Source organism: Carassius auratus, chromosome 36, assembly GCF_003368295.1.
Source record: "Carassius auratus strain Wakin chromosome 36, ASM336829v1, whole genome shotgun sequence".
In the NCBI taxonomy this organism is placed as follows: Eukaryota; Metazoa; Chordata; class Actinopteri; order Cypriniformes; family Cyprinidae; genus Carassius; species Carassius auratus.
The window spans coordinates 13,600,052-13,616,511 of record NC_039278.1 but is presented as its reverse complement, the minus strand read 5'-3'; the positions used below and the strand labels follow the sequence as shown (position 1 = coordinate 13,616,511).

The 16,460-nt window shown below is 35.2% G+C and overlaps 1 protein-coding gene across 1 annotated transcript; it reads right to left on the bottom strand.

The window, feature by feature from the left end:
• Positions 1 to 2,151: 2,151 nt before the first annotated feature.
• Positions 2,152 to 15,521, bottom strand: zmat3 (zinc finger, matrin-type 3). The gene is made up of 6 exons (XM_026221568.1): positions 15,366 to 15,521; positions 12,724 to 13,079; positions 12,346 to 12,492; positions 8,955 to 9,121; positions 6,816 to 6,901; positions 2,152 to 5,221 (listed from the first exon to the last, which is right to left on the bottom strand). Exons 1-6 carry the CDS (start codon positions 15,481 to 15,483, stop codon positions 5,013 to 5,015), a joined length of 1,083 nt encoding a protein of 360 aa, XP_026077353.1. The 5' UTR covers positions 15,484 to 15,521; the 3' UTR covers positions 2,152 to 5,012.
• Between the last annotated feature and the right edge of the window lie 939 nt (positions 15,522 to 16,460).

Here is a 16,460-nt window from a genome sequence, read left to right as displayed (position 1 = left end):
CCACCCAGTGAAGCATTACAATAATCTAAGCTCAAGTCATGAATGCATTATTAACGTTTCTGCATTTGACATCGAGAGCATAGGTCGTAATTTAGAAATATTTTAAAGATGGAAAAATGCAATGATAAATTAATAATATTCAAAAGAGGATATATAGCTTAAATTATATAGGGTCTAAAAAAATGTTTTTGGTTTAGATTATTTATTAAGTTTTTACAACTTTTCTTGTCATATAGCAGAAAATGTGTGAAATTATTCTCCAGGGAATCTATAGTGCACTGTCTGATGTAGGCTGGTTATAATTTTATCTCTAATAGTATTGATCTTGGAAAGAAGTTCAGAAAGTGATTACTGCTGTGCTGTTGGGAAATGTCTGTACAATTTAGCCATGGTATTGAATAAATACCTGAGGTTGTGTTTGTTTTCTTCTAAAAGAGATAAAAAGTAATCAAATCTAAATGTTTTTGTGTATGTAGAAGTATTTTCCCTCTATGCAATATGAAATACCTCTAGTTTTGTTTTCCATTTCTCTTTAGGGCACGAGTGTGCTCATTATCGCATAGTGTCAAACTGTTTTCCTTAACCTTCTTCAAATTTAAAGGAGCAACAATGTCTAATGTGCGAGAAAAGTGAGTGAATAGTTTCTGTTACACCATCAGGTTTTTCGAAGCTATAGTGGATATGCTGAGGAACTGAAACATATACATATACGTCTTTTGTTGTAGAAGTGATGGCTCTACCATATTTGTAACTAGGAGATGAATTTGCAGCTTTGACTATATGGAGTATACACGAGGCTAGATAATGAGCCGAGATATCATCACTCTGCTGATTAAATCTAAAGTAGCATTGCGACTATGCGTAGGTCCTGCCACGTGTTGTCTGTTGATTTGGTACTCAAGAAACATTTGTTATCATGGTCAATGTTGAAAACAGTTCTGTTACAGTGCTGCTTAATATTTTTGTGGATACCGTGATACAATTTTGTTTTTCTTTTTTCACGATTCTTATTCATTCGACAAGACTGAGCAGGCCAATTAGATTATCCAATTTTTATTTAGTTTTATAGTTTTAAAATTTAGTTTAGTTTTAGTGTATTTATTTATTCAATATCAAATCTTTTATTATAATTTCTTAAGAAAAAAATATTTAGCAAAAATACTTGAAAATTTTGGTAACACTTTAGAATAGGTAACACCTATTAGTTGCTTATTAGCATGTATATTGCTAGAATATTAGCAATGTATTAGCGCTAATTAAGAACATATTAATGCCTTGTTCTATTTGACTATTCTACATCCCTAATCTTACCCAATACCAAAACCTAACAACTACCTTACTAATTATTAATAGGCAGCAAATTAAGAATTTATTGAGAGAAATGTCATAGTTAATAGTTAACAAATGTTACCTATTCTAAAGGGTAACCAACATTTTTGTTGAAAACGCTATGTACTTTTTTTAATATCATGAAACAATGTGTACATATCTAATAACTTTGCCTGTGATCAGAAAAAAAAAAACACTTTCATTAGAATCAAAAACTTCCACATCTGTTCATCTCAGCTGATGCTACTGGAATTCCCAGATTTACTGTCCCCTGTTCCAGCTGTCACTTTTCCCACAGGACCTCAGCCATACACACAATTTAAAAAACAGGCCACAAGTTTGTCAGTTGACTTGGCCCCGTACAATGCATCCCACTCATTTCAGCATTTCTGCATTCCCACAGACTTATGGGTGGGGTGAGCAAACAGTGTGCTTAAGAATGTCATTACTGGAATGGAGAAACTATGTTTTGTTCTCCTAAAACAAGCCAATGGAGTCAAGGATAGCTAATGAGAGCTGGGTTGAGTCATAACTAAATTTGCATAAATACAAGCTGTATGTACTATAGTACTTGTAAAATAAAATAGTTGTACATGGAATGTCTTTAATATTAGTGTTGGTAAAACTATTTATTATTTATATGGAATCATGTAAAAATAAATATTTTTATCAAAATCATTACAAATATATTTCCATCCTTGTTCTGATCCAATTTATTGATAAATACATATAAAGCTAGTTTCATGGCAACACATCCAACCAGGGCATGAACAGAAATTTCCATCCCAGTATATATTACAGATACACTCTGGGTTTTTTTTATTATTAAATATTTTATTAATACATTATATTCTGTTCAAAACTCCAGAGTTCCAGGACTCTTTACAATAAAGTTAGAATGTTCTTTCATCTGTACTGTACATTCAAGACACTGAACCACTGTTTAATACATCTCGAGGGAAAAAAGGAAGAGGTCAGATAAATATCACATCATCTGTATTGCACGTAGTCCTTTAATGAACATGAAAAGGCAACCATTATATAAAAACGTCTTTAAAAGACACTAAAATGTTTCTGCTAATCCTTTACAAAACAATAGGACTCGATAATAACTAATTTAAACAGATGTATTTATGAAAGGGCGAACAATCGTGAATTGCTCGAAGGGAATAGACTGTTGGAATCTCCATTTGGGGAGAATCATGTGTCCCTGTTGGCGTCCTTTGGGAAGGTCTGTATCCAGATAGGGTCACAACTTCCTGAGCATACAAAACACAAAACAGGATATGGCTTGAATCTCTGGGTGCAAATACAATGGCTACCAGTAGAAAACACCACCAGAGTTTTTATAGCTGTAGTGCTTATATAGATAATGCAGGTTCTAGTCCGGCATGCAACATGTTCTGATTGCATTTCCTCTTGCCTTTCTGTTGTATTTGTCCAATGCAAGTGGCAAACCCCTAAACAATTTCTACCATCAAAGCATCACACTGATGATCAATGGTGCATTTTATGGAATAATTAGATTAGCATTATCATGTTTAAAATGCAAAGTGACCTTTTTAAATGTATATCAATATATACATATGAAACAAATCACCACATTTATATAAAAAGAGCTTGACATAAATGGTCAGTATTTTAATACACAAAACATTGCTTGTTATGCCAGACTGCAAGTCCCTCCAACTGGAAAGATATGCAAAGCAGAACATGAAATGTTCAACATCACAGTTGAGTAGGCTTTATACTCCGAGGCACATTTAAGATGTCTTCACCGCTCCTATGAGTCCATTAGTCCGTCAAGCTCTCCCATAAGTCCCTTGTGATGATTCCTACTGTAAACATTTGATTTGAAAGAACATAGATGACTGTGTAGTAATTTGACTTATCACAATACTGTCTTTTCCATTTCTTAAGTGCAATTCAGTTCTGCAGTAGTCATTTTCTTGCAGCGTAATTGTCCTCTTAATATGTACAGGCAGCAACAATTTCATGCAGAACTAATACTAAATCAGAGAAGAATTACAATCGCAAACATTTAGCGACAATGGACTACAACTCTGAAGAGTGATTTTATAGCTTATTTAAGAGCAACAAAAACAGCAAGAGTTAAACTGTGTCACTTCTTCTGTTTATAATATTGAAAAAGTATTTTATAAAATAATTTTTAAGTGATAAAATAGGGCAAGGGCAATGTTTATGCATGCAATCGTGCATCCATGAACAAAAAAACAAAGTAGTTTAAAAATAATATTTTTTTTATGGCTCCTACTTGTCCCAATATAACCCCTTAAAATGAATAATTCACCTAAACATGAAAAGTTACTTAAAATTTACTCACCCTCAGGCCATCAAATATGCAGATGAGTTTGAATTTTGTATTGCATCACTTGTTCACCAATGGATCCTCTGCAGTGAATGGGTGCCGTCAGAAAGAAAGTCCGAACAGCTGATAAAAACCATTGGTGAGCAAATTATGTAGCTAAGGCTAAATTTATCTAAATCTGCTTGGATGAAGAAACAAACTCATCTACATCTTGTATGGCTTGAGGGTGAATTCGATTTCAGCAAATTTTTATTTTAGGGTGAACGATTCCATCAAAGGTCATGGTTTCCTCAGTAAATATTGGAGACAAAATGTAAAAATATTAAAGCATTTCTCAGATACGCTTTGGTAGGCCAACTTAAAAACTACTAAGTCAGAAGGTAATGACTGAGGTAGGGGGCATGGCACAGACCTTATTCAAAATAGCCATGTTTTCCATTTCTCCCTTTAGTGTGGGGAGAGATTCCCTGGAGATAATCCAAGATGAAAATAAACAGAAATCACCCAAATTATTTCGCACTGAAGCATGCTGGTTAACAATATTAGACGTACACCCCAAGATAGACTAAATGTTGTTTATCAGATTTAAAAACTCCCACTACATCTAGTAAACATGTGCTAGATGACAGACAGACGTAGATCTATTGTCATTGCTTTCATAATACATTCAGCAGGCACACCGGAGACTCCCCGTGTGGATTCTCCTGGGAATGCTGTCTCTAATCTGATCGGCAGAGTGTGCGTTCTGTAGCTCCTTAAGAAACACAGTGAATCTACGGCTCAGAGTGAGTAGGATTGCCACTTCTGTTTGTTTAGGTAACTGACTGCTGCTAGATTTGTCCATTTCTGAGGCATCAATTGCACGCAAAAACAGCTGGAAAACAAACAACTGTTTTTTTTTTTTTTTTAACACTTGTTATCTCTCCAAAGCATGTTGGAGAACATTTTAAATAAATTACAATAAAAAAAGGCTAGACATTTACAGAGATCCCTACTGAAAGTTTCAAATCCCCAATATTGCAGTATACTGCAATAGATTTGTGTATTTGCTCAAAAGATGATCTCGGATAAGCATGATAGGATAAGACTGAGCCTAAAGCTGTGCTTACGTGCGTTTAAAACGTTTTGTTAGATATCTCTTATTAAATAAAGCTTCCTAGAACTTTCCAATAGACCTGTTGTCTGGTTCAAAATAAATGTTTGCTCTGCATTGTGTGCTAATTTTAGCTAATAAATTGCTTCTAGAATAACACACTTAAAAAAAACGTCATCTTACATTTATAAACAAAAGTGGCTATTTCCAAAATTTCAAGATCATTTCCTCAGGATCTGGGAATCACTTATTGGCTGTCTCTTAAGTGTATCCCAGATTCTCCATCTCGCTACGGTAGCGTTGCTCGGACACTCTGCTTTTATGCTGCTTGCTCTCCAGGTGTAAACGAAACTCTGCTTCCTCACTGGCTCCTGAGTTACACATTGAGCAATAGAACTGCCCGCTGGGTGTGACACACATCGCAAGGTCTCGTGGGATACGCTGCCTCGGCCGGGGGTTGTAGTAAGGGCCTGAAACAGCACAGGAAACATGTCAGGTCATGTGAATAAATTAAACTTCAAATTAATGGTTACATGACTAAGCAGATATTATAAGGTGATGAAATACACATTGAAATGGAAACGCTTATTTTCATGTTTACTCAACCTTAATTTTTTTTTTTTTAGAAATTAATTATTCTATTCAGCAAAGGTGCATCAAACTGAGCAAAAATAAGATTAAACATTTAAAATGTTACAAAAGATACAATTTTAAATAAATCAAATTTATAATCCATTAATACATCAACTGTTAATTTAAATGTTCTATTCATCAAAGAACCCTAAATCAATGTATCACGGTTTCCATGAAAATTTTAAGCATTACAACTGTTTCTAACATTGGTAATAATAAGAAATGTTTCTTGCATAGCAAAACAGCAGATTAGAATGTTTTCTGAAGAATCATGTGACACTGAAGACTGGAGTAATGATGCTGGAAATTCAGCTTCACATTAAAGGAATAAATTACATTAAAGACATTACATTACTTTTTAAATGTAATAATATTTCATAATATAACAGTTTTTGCTGTATTTTTGTATTTATTTTGTATGTATTTTCTTTTTTTAATATAGTCTAAGAGAAAAAAATCTTACTGACCCCAAACTTTTGAACGGCAGTGTATATGTACAAGAATAAATAAAGAAAAAACAAGCATGACCAGATTATACAAACCCATTATGTTGGAAAATAACTATATTTAATACATGCATAATTCAGAACTGAACTGAAAATGCTTTTTCAATTTCAATTAACTTACTGAATTCGCATTAAATTTGAAACAAGGTAAGCAGGATTCAAATTATAATTATAATTTAAAGTGGAATTTAAGTTGTGCACAAAAACTCCCAGTGGCACCTGTACAAATTTGCATTTAATTGACATGTTTTATTACATTAGAAAATAATTATTTTAATAACATTTTGAGGAAGAAAACTTCATTTCCCAACCCTGGCACACACACTTTGTGGCTCATCATGGGTCTATTCTGCAGATGACCCTCACACAAGGCAAACATCAGCCCTCTTCCTGCACACCTCAGTGTAGAGAGACACACTGGTTCAGCAAACTCACATTCGCCAGATAAAAGTCTAATGATTAACCTTAAGCATTTTAATTAATAGAAATATAATTTTTGAAAAAGTGCTTATTTAGTTATTTTTACATTTACAAAAAAATATCAGAATATTTAGAATGCAAAGGTGTGTGTTTTCATGCATATGTGAGGACGGGATCACGGGGCAAAGGGGGCATGTTTGGGATTGAGATCTGCCATCGTGTGGGTGACGTTCATGAGCTCGGGCTGACGTGGGGTGGAGTATCGGCTTACAAAGACCAAAGCCTTGGCGTCTGGCCTGCATTTAGCGAGACTAGCATTAGCACAGGCCTGCAAACTAACACGCGCAGCTGCCAAGCGCTCTGCTGCCAAAACACTGATCACAAATGGAGGCACCATTTTGCACCATAGCTTGCACCACTGAGCAGAAATCGGGGCAAGATCACATGATGACAAAAATCCATCTCTCCTAAAGTATAGGTTGAGATCAATCTGTGTGGACAGTACCTGGCATGGCAGTGTTGTTCTGAACCCTACGGTTCTTCATTAATCGGTACTCGTATCCTTCTTTCCGTGGCCGTCTCTGAGTGTCTCTGGAAAACACAGTAAAAGAAAACATGAATTACCACTAATAATGGATGAGCAATTCAATTTCTATTATTTTAACTAAACCACTGTATCTAAGATTAATCATGAAGAGAAATACACTTTAAATCAAAGCCAAGATAAACAAGAATTCACAGTATTAAAGTGACATTAAAAATTTATTGATTTATAAACAAATGAATATTAAGTCAATAAATTTCTTGTTACTTTCTTTGTTATGTATGTTGATGTCACAGCTTGCACACAATTGCTACGCAAAAAGCTGTGCATGCTCGTGACTCTTAAGCTCTGCCCACAGCATGCCGCCAAGAGCTTGTTTTAGGAAAGAAGAGTAAAGCTTTAACTTTCCTTTACAAATCTGATAAAACCAAAGACTCCTCTAAGATATGAAAGGTGCGGTACTACTCTATAGGTACTCAAGATTAACATGAGATTAGAAGAAACTATGTGTGTTATGTTCCCTTTAACTACAAAAATGCTTTCTAAAAATGTTTTATATATTGGAAAATCACATGTATATCCATTCAAATAACAATACATTATGACAACACTGCTATAAAATAACAGTATTTAACTACAAAAATGCTTACTAAAATTTTTTCATATGTGACCGCAAAACCAGTCTTGGTCACTGTGGTATATTTGTAGCAAAAGCCAAAAATAAATTGTATGAGTCAAATTGATTTTTTTCTTTTATGCCAAAAATCATAAGGAGATTAAATAAAGATCATTTAGTAAATTTCCTACTGTAAATATATAAAAACTTTTTTGTTTAGTAATATGCATTGCTAAGAAGTCATCTGGACAACTTTAAAGGCGATTTTCTCAATATTTAGATTTATTTTTGCATCCTCAGATTCCAGATATTCAAATAGTTGTATCTCAGCCAAATATTGTCCTATCCAAACAAACCATAAATAAATGGAAAGTTTATTTATTCAGCTTTCAGAAGAGTTCTAAATCTAAGTTTTGAAAAATTGACCCTAATGACTGGTTTTGTGGTACATGGTCACATATATGGAAAGATTACACATCTATCCATAAATATAACATTATAATACAACAATAAGAATTAAAAAAATAACAAAATAACAATATTTACTTACAAACATCCTCTCTAAAATATCTGAATATGTAGAAAAATGCTACTCAAAGACTTCTGTGAATATTTGAGTTATAATGCAAATGAATTGTTGGATAATTCAAACTCTAGCAGCATTTTTGCTACTGAAATTTAAATCAGACACAATATGAAAAAACACTCGCATGCTTGCAAATAACAAGCAAGTACGGATCATGAAATTATTTAAATGACAAATATATATAATGAATAATAATAAAGATAAATGAATAAATAAAACAATGCTCATTTTAATGACATTCAACTAGTGGTCAAATGAAAATAAAGCAATTTAATCTCTAAGATCCTGAAGAATAAATTGTATATCGCTAACAATAATCACTGTGGATATATAATGTATTTTCATCCAGCCCTGCTGCTTACTAATTTGTTTTGTTTTGAATTATTAAGGATTCAAACCTAGTTTAACTAGCAATAGACATGTTTGCTCAGACACAATCAGACGTTTGGAGTGAAACAGGATGTATCTTCCTGGGTTTGTTATCAGGACCGCCCAACTCTGGCCACAGTGGCATTAAAATGAGCGCCCCACTTATCAATGCAAAAAACAGCCTGCAGATTAAGTTAACAGGAAAACCTCCTCCTCCATGCAAAACTACTAACTAGTTGATGCATAATGTGCACATGGATTTCCTTTTGATTAAGATCTATATCCTAGATATATTTTAACTTCCTGAAACTATTTTCATATCAACTACCCACAAACCCCTCTCAATATATGCTACAATAGGGGTCATGACTTCAGGTTTTGACTTCAGGCCTCTGATATCACCCCGTGACCAACTGCATAACTGATGTCTCATAAAAAAATTAAAAAAAGACACCACCCACAAACATTCAAGGCTTTTCCAAGTTGAACTGTTGTTTTATGTGGGAGCTCATGGGTGTGACAGACTCACAAGGACGTGGCGTTCTGCTGCGCCTCGGCCAGCCGCAGTCTTTTGGCGTGGTTCTTGCCCTGGTAGTGTGCCTGGGCCACAGCGGGGGAGCTGAAGGAAGCATCACACAGCTTGCAGTAGTCATTTTCTGTGGCCAGTATGACTCTGCTAGCGCCCTTAGAGACTGGCTGCAGATGGGACAATGACAGTAGAGCTTTTAGAAAGAGTAGAGCGGGGTGTGCATCTACAGGGATGTCTTTGATTACTATCCCGCCGGATAAACAACTGTTGAAATTTTTTTTTTTTTTAAGAAATTGGTAATTTTAATAAGCAAGGACGCTTTAAGTTAAAGTGACCGTGAAGACGTTTATAATGTAACAAAATATTTCAAAATACTTAAAATAAATGCTGTTCTTTTGAACTTCTAATCATCAAATATCCTGAAAAAAAGAATCACGGTTTCCACAAAAATTTTAAGCTGCACAACTGTTTTGAACAGTGATAATCATTCCCTACAGAAAAACGCAAAAAATTTTTGTGATTGTTGCGGGCAAAAATCCAAAAATCCACGTTTTCTTAAAAAAATGCGATGGAATATGCGGGATATTTTTGCTATTTTATGCGATGAAATTGCGTGAACTTGCAAAAACTGCGGTTTGATGAAAAAGAGAAAAAAGGTGATTCCCCCAACACCTTTTTCTCACTAGGCTTCTACCTTAATGTAAAGAGTAATTTCTTATTACTTCCTATGATAAGCGGGCATACTAAATCACAGAATATTTAACTTGCAATCTCTTACTGCAACGTAAATTATTTTACATACTACTAATATAATTACAACTGTAAGTTTTCGGTACTGTTCTGTAACAAAAAAATGCAATCTTACAACTGTAACGTTGCATCAACTTCTGAATGAAACTACAACAGTGTTAGTAGCCTAGTGAGAAGGGGGTGTTGGGGAATCACCTTTTTTTCTCCTTTTCATCAAACCGCAGTTTTCGAAAGTTCTCGCAATATAATTTGGCTCCACTGTCATGTAACAAATCGGGAAACTACTTTGCACGTTCTTTTGCGCTTATTTTTGTTGGCAAATAAGAATGATTTGCGCGCTTCAAGTTTCACCCTGGTTTCACCGCGAGGCAGGCACGTGCACAGGTAGGGCTCAACCTGTGCAGAGCACATGCCCTTTTTGCCCTTACACTTTTTTTTTTTGGTGGTGTTTTTTTTATTTATTTTTTTATCAATGCTATCGGTCACCCTTTACGTCTGTCTGTCTGTTTTACAAATATTTATCAAATGAAAGTTCTTAAAACGAGCTTGTGTAAATCTTATTCGATCCTCAAGCTGTCAGTAAACTGATAACTCCGCCCCCTCTATATTCATTGAATCAATGAATCCGTCTATTTAGCTACAAAAACTAATTTGTAACCTAGAAGAAAATGTAATGTGATGCCAGCAGCGGCAGGCGCCGTCGCCGTTTTAATGACGGACAGAAAAAAAAAATCACATTTGCACACATTCGCTGGTATACGATATATTGATAAGTAATACAACAACATATAATTTGTTTTTACCATCGGAAAATCATAACAGGTGCGCCCCCGCGCTGTTTCGTACTGGAACTTACACAAAGCGACGAGTGATCCTCTTCACCTGATAATAAATTTCTTTTTTGATTTATGATTGCTGATACACTTAATTTATTAACATTTAGGATAATCATGTTATGGTATACTCACCACTCGTTCTCACATGTATAAAATGTTGTAAAACATTGTTTTACTACAGTAATGTAGTAGTAACTAAAAAAAAAAAAATTACAGAAGATCACTGAAATCTTTATATATTTAGAATGTAATTCATTATTCATTCCAAGGCTTCATTTATTTGATCCAAAATACAGCAAAATCAGTAATATTGTGTAATATTTTTACAATTTTAAATAACTGTTTTCTATTTGAATATTTTAAAATGTAATTTATTTTTGTGATCAAAGCTGAATTTTCAGCATCATTACTCCAGTTCAGTACTCTTCAGTGTCACATGATCCTTCAGAAATGCTTTTCATTGCAACTGTACTTTTCACTATTTTTATTTACTTTTTCATTGCTGGCTTATTTTAGGGAAAGTGTAGTGAATAAGAGACCTTCAAGAGACCAACATCCCTGGTCCACCACAGTATCAAATTTTTGCAAGATACATGGCTCACAGAAGGTTGCTGTTGTATTAGGTTTAAAGAAGCCCTTAAAACCCTGTTTATCTATATTGTCTAATTATCTAATATTATTATTATGGTTGTTATTAATCGTGAATAAATCTAAAGCTTTTGAGACTATTATTTTGTATTATTGAATTTGTCATGAAGATGTGACCATTTCTTCCTTTTATGCAGGCTTACTAAATAATCTTGATATTAAAAAAGGGGGGGAGGGTGCCCTTTTTCAGTTTCAGCACATGCCCCTCAAAAGGTCTGTGCACGGCCCTGCCGCGGGGTTTGCAGATGATGTTCACGTCACGTAATTACGTCACTTCATAAGGTTCCCATGGCAATATGGGGAAAAAGGCGCTTTACTTGTGTGAAGTTAACACAACATTTTTCAACTTTCTGCTAACATATATGTGAGTTTTTTGCAACGAAAATACAGGGATTATGAAATAATGCTAGCCCCGCATATTTTGCTTCCTGAAATCTGCAATTTATGCAGCAAAAGAGCGCCGTATTTTAAAAAAATGCGACCCCGCATAAATATGCGGCCTTTGGCTGATTATGCATTAAATCAAGCGATCGCATAATCGTGTTTTTCTGGAGGGACTGGATAATCATAGTAATAATAGTAATAATAATTCTTAAGCTGCAAATCAGCATATTTAAATAATTTCTGAAGGATTATGTGACATTGGAGACTGGAGTAATGATCACAGGAATAAATTGTAGTAATATTTCACAATATTACTATTACAATATTATTATTAATGTTTCTACTGTATTTTTATCAAATAAATGCTTCATTGGTGAACTTGGGAGACTGCTTTCAAATTCACCATCTCTAATTTAATTTTTGTGGTGTTTATTTTAGAGATGCTACTACAACAAATGACAAAAACAATCAAAAACGTAAAAAAGTTTCAAAACCTCTTCATCTGCCACTGGTCAGACAAACAGGTAGCTCCGCCCCAAATTCAAATTCACCAATATCATTATGTTCGGCCGAGGTGGACAATCCAAACATTTGCGATTTTGTATGATGCTGCTATTGGCAAATAAATGACACGTGTGTCACATGACAAAAAAGTATAACTAATCTATTGATGTGCATTTACAATGTTGCTTTATTTTTTCATCGTCCAGACCTATTCCCAAACAGCTTGAAAAAAAAAACACAGAAATGCACCAGATAAGAGTCATAAGTACCTGGTTGGCAGTCGCGTTTGCAGAATCTGTGGGTGGAGTGGCTGAGGGTTGCTGGGAAACTGGCTCTACTACCTCTGCTATTCTAATGGGAGGTGGCTGCTGGCTGCCAGCATAAAAATTGCGCAGCTTCTTACTGTGGTTTTTCCCCTATAGACAAAACAATGAATTGATTACATGCTTTCTTCTTAATTGCAGCAGAGATTTAAACAAGAAAAACAACTACCTGAAAGAAACCAAAACCAAACCACATGTAAAAACTCCCGATTTGTTAACATACAGTAATGCCACCTTTTTGACATAAACACAGCTTTGTGCAATTATGTACTATTTCTTCATCTTATTTACATACCCATAAACATAACATAAGTTTTAGATTACCTGATAATGTGCCTGAGCTTGTTGGGCAGAGTTGAGAGTGACGTTACAGAGCTTACAGTATAGAGGCTTGCAGAGCTCCTCCAGAGTGGCTTCCTGGTCAGCACCCACCGCCTGGCCGTCTTCTTCAGGGGGCTTGGGACTGAGGACGGGGGGTGCTGGGATGGGCAGGTTGGGTGGCAACTGGAGGTGAGGGGGTGGCTTTATGGCTAGAGGAGTGCAGTGTGGGAAACGCAAGGGGTCCGGCAGCATCATCATCGGCGGGGGACTGAGGTTTTGGATCGGGGTCATGGCCTGGAAGGGCTGAGGCGGCTGATGACATAACAAGCTAAGAGGTGGTTTTAAAACAGGGTCCGGACCTGGAAGCCAAATGACAGAATTTAGGTATCAGAATGAGAATCTGAACTTTAAATGCCTGAAAAACCTGAAAATGTGCTTCTCTTGTGGAATCTTGTTTCTTCTCTTTTGATGACTTAGGCAGAAAGTCAAGCCTCACCCTCTAATTTTTTTTCCATTGAATACTGTAGGAACACAATACTGAAGTAAACTCTATTGCATCTTCCAGTTCACTCAGACTTCAATACCCATTTTTCACTATTAGGAACCTTTTGTGCAATGGAAAGTTTCCTTGGATGCACAGGTTTCTTAATGGAACAATATTTTTAATAGTGAAGGATGAGATGAGATGTAAAGGCCACATACATTTTTAGTTCAGCAAATTAGCTATTTTAAGATACTATATCTTCACGGAGCAAGAGTAAATCTTTGCAGTATGGCCTTCTGTGGATCTGATTAGGGCTGACTCCTGTCTCCTGAACTCAGTGCACGTTCGGTGCTCCGGCAGATCTGAGGCCGAGCAAGTGGGGGGTGGGAGAGGCAGCTGTTTCGTGGCTGTGTGATATATTTCCAGTCTATCAGTTCCGACGGGATCATGACAACAATGATTCAGCTGACCAAAATAGACATAAGAATGCGCCAAATGGTTCTGTTTCCGGTTGCCTGGACGGTGTCGGAATTAGGAAGGCACTACTTGGAATTCTTAAATAGCATAATGTTTATCTCCATAAATGGAGCTGTTAACATATTTTCATTTTCTGTGTTTTATTTTCAATAAAAATGGATTCTAAACAGGTTTCCCAAATGTCATCCCTGTCCCCATATGTTTGGTAAATTTGTTAATCCCACCCCACAAACTGTCATAATTGGTTTAGTCAGAAGTTGGATGGCACATTTAAATCAAAGCTGATCGTTTTTATGGAATATCGCAATGTTTATTATAAATATTTACAGCCCGTTCACACCAGGAGCAGTAATGTTAACTATAAATACAAAGATAACTATATTGGCATCCACACCGGCGAACAATAAATAAAAGATAACCTTGTCTTACTCTCTGCATCATCATTTGCACTATTAAAAAGATTTCAATGGCCTACCATTTTATATTCTCCTCATTTCTTCTCATTCTTCATCACTTCACATATCTCTTGGTCATCAGAGAATACAAGTCCAGAAATAGGTTTAAGTGGAACCTACAGTCCCAACTCAAGGTCAGGGACACATACCTGCTCTCCATTCAGATTACATATACTGTTTTTTAGAAGCAATGCAAAGTTTAGTTGGAGTACGAAAACAAACATCTGAACTTTCATCAGACTTAGGGAGGATTGTTCTCGTTGGGCAACTATAATGCAAGGTATGCAGGGCACATGAGAAGGTAAAACAGTACTAGCACTCAACACTGCACTTCCAAGCTGTTCATGCATTGTACATGCATTGTTCTTTGACAGCATCAGATCAGACAGATCAGATCAGAATAAATGCATTACATGCCTGGTTGCTCTCTGTGCTTAAGGGACATTCTGCATGTCTAAGTTCACGATTAAGATCATCACACATTTTGTCTTTCTGTATTGTCTTATAGAATTCAGTGCATTACCAGAGCTGTACAGTGTCTCACCAATTATAAAAACCACTTTAATACTTCACCCATGATTTGCAGAGTCCTTTATATGTGAAATACATAGACATTTAGCATTTTATGTCCTTTATGGCCTCGCTAATTATACTGCCAAAGAGTCATCTTAAATAAAATCACATTTGTAACCTTGTGTTACCTTGTGTTTTGTGAGGACATGGGCTGCAAATTGTGACTTTATGGACTCCTGTTGGGAGGATTAAGCAAAAATCGTAACTCATCTTGCATGTCCCTCATACTCTTTTCTGCATAATTTTCTATTTAAGGAATAAGCTTGAGCTAAGGCAAACACATAAAATGAGATTAAATAGTATATAATCACATAGAAATAGAGTGGGATAGCAAAGAAATAATTTCTGCTTCTGAAGAATCTCAGTGACATTATAAATGTGTTTGTCATATACATAACATTCCATTAACATTTTTAATGTGCGATGATCCTTTAGGGATGTTCATCCTTATAGGGATGTTAATTCTCAATCTGTCAGTGGTTTAGGCTGACATCAAGATCTTTCTTCCCATAAATATATCCATTATTTAAAAATAAAGATCGGGCCCTAATAAAGTCCTGTTTTAAACATTTGCCGTGCAAAGCAAATGTGATGCAGAACATTCAGTTATAGCGCAATGCACTGAAAATCATTTCGAAAACATTGTCTCATTTTACCTGTCATCCGGGGGAAATAATGGCTGCAGTCTCCATAGTTTACAGGCTGAGAGCTGTAGATATTGCAATAGTCAGCACTTGAATAAAAAGCATCTCTGTTCTTTACATTCATCGCCATCTTCCCTGCATCCTTTCAAGCTCTTTCTACTGCTCAACTTCTTCAAGCTAGACGTGCGCCGCATGCTTCAAACGTCCAACAGAGGGGTATTTTCAATCATATACGGTTTCCAAAACACTAGAAATACTAGGAAAAGTTGGATAAATGAGATAGGGGATTTTTGAATTATGCTAATACATATATTGGAAAACCGTATTCGTAATCACAACTACAATGGTCGGAAATATTGTGCAATTTATAGTAACGTCTCCCGCATCCTAGTTGGTACAGTCCATTTCCTATAGCTGTGAGAATCAGATTGACGATTCAGCACGCGCAATGAGAAGATGTTAAGTGCCTACTTGAGTTAGTGTACTTCATTACTTTTATCTATACAATTTAAGTACATTTGAACGAGAAATTTAATTTTATTCAAGGCTACTTTTTGCTCCTTAAACATCCATTTAGATGTTCAAACTACAAAGTTAATAACTATTGCAATGATCAACAATAAACTGAGATTCAACTTTAAAATTACTTTTACATATAATTGTGAAAACGTATTAAAGCTTGTGAATGCATTTTTTAGCAAGGCCCATGACTTTTAACTAAGTTCTTTAATTTATAATAAAAATACAGAGTAATTTCTCTGTATTTTACACGTCTCGAAAGAAAGAAATAATAGTGTCAATAAACAAATTACTACTACTACTTATTATTAAATGCCTATAATTATATATGCAACTATAGATCAAAATTAGTACGGATGAAAAAAAACGGCATAGGCTATCTGTAAAGACAAGGATGAAGATAATTCAGAAAAGTTGCTTATGCAGTCTAATGTATTCATAATTTAATATTTTAAATATTTGTCTATTCATTACCAATCATTATTACATTCGGGGTCAACATTTATGCAATTCCTGCGTGCCTTTTGTACAGCATCAAGTAGTCTACATAAAGACACATTTTGCGCATATATTTGCAGCCTGAAGATG

Coding starts and splice junctions, on each gene's coding strand:
- zmat3 (XM_026221568.1), bottom strand. CDS start 15,483: ATGGCGATGAATGTAAAGAACAGAGATGCTTTTTATTCAAGTGCTGAC. Junction 13,080..15,365: donor TTATTTCCCCCGGATGACAG/GTAAAATGAGAC, acceptor TTTGGCTTCCAG/GTCCGGACCCTGTTTTAAAA. Junction 9,122..12,345: donor CAAACGCGACTGCCAACCAG/GTACTTATGACT, acceptor TCCCATCTGCAG/CCAGTCTCTAAGGGCGCTAG.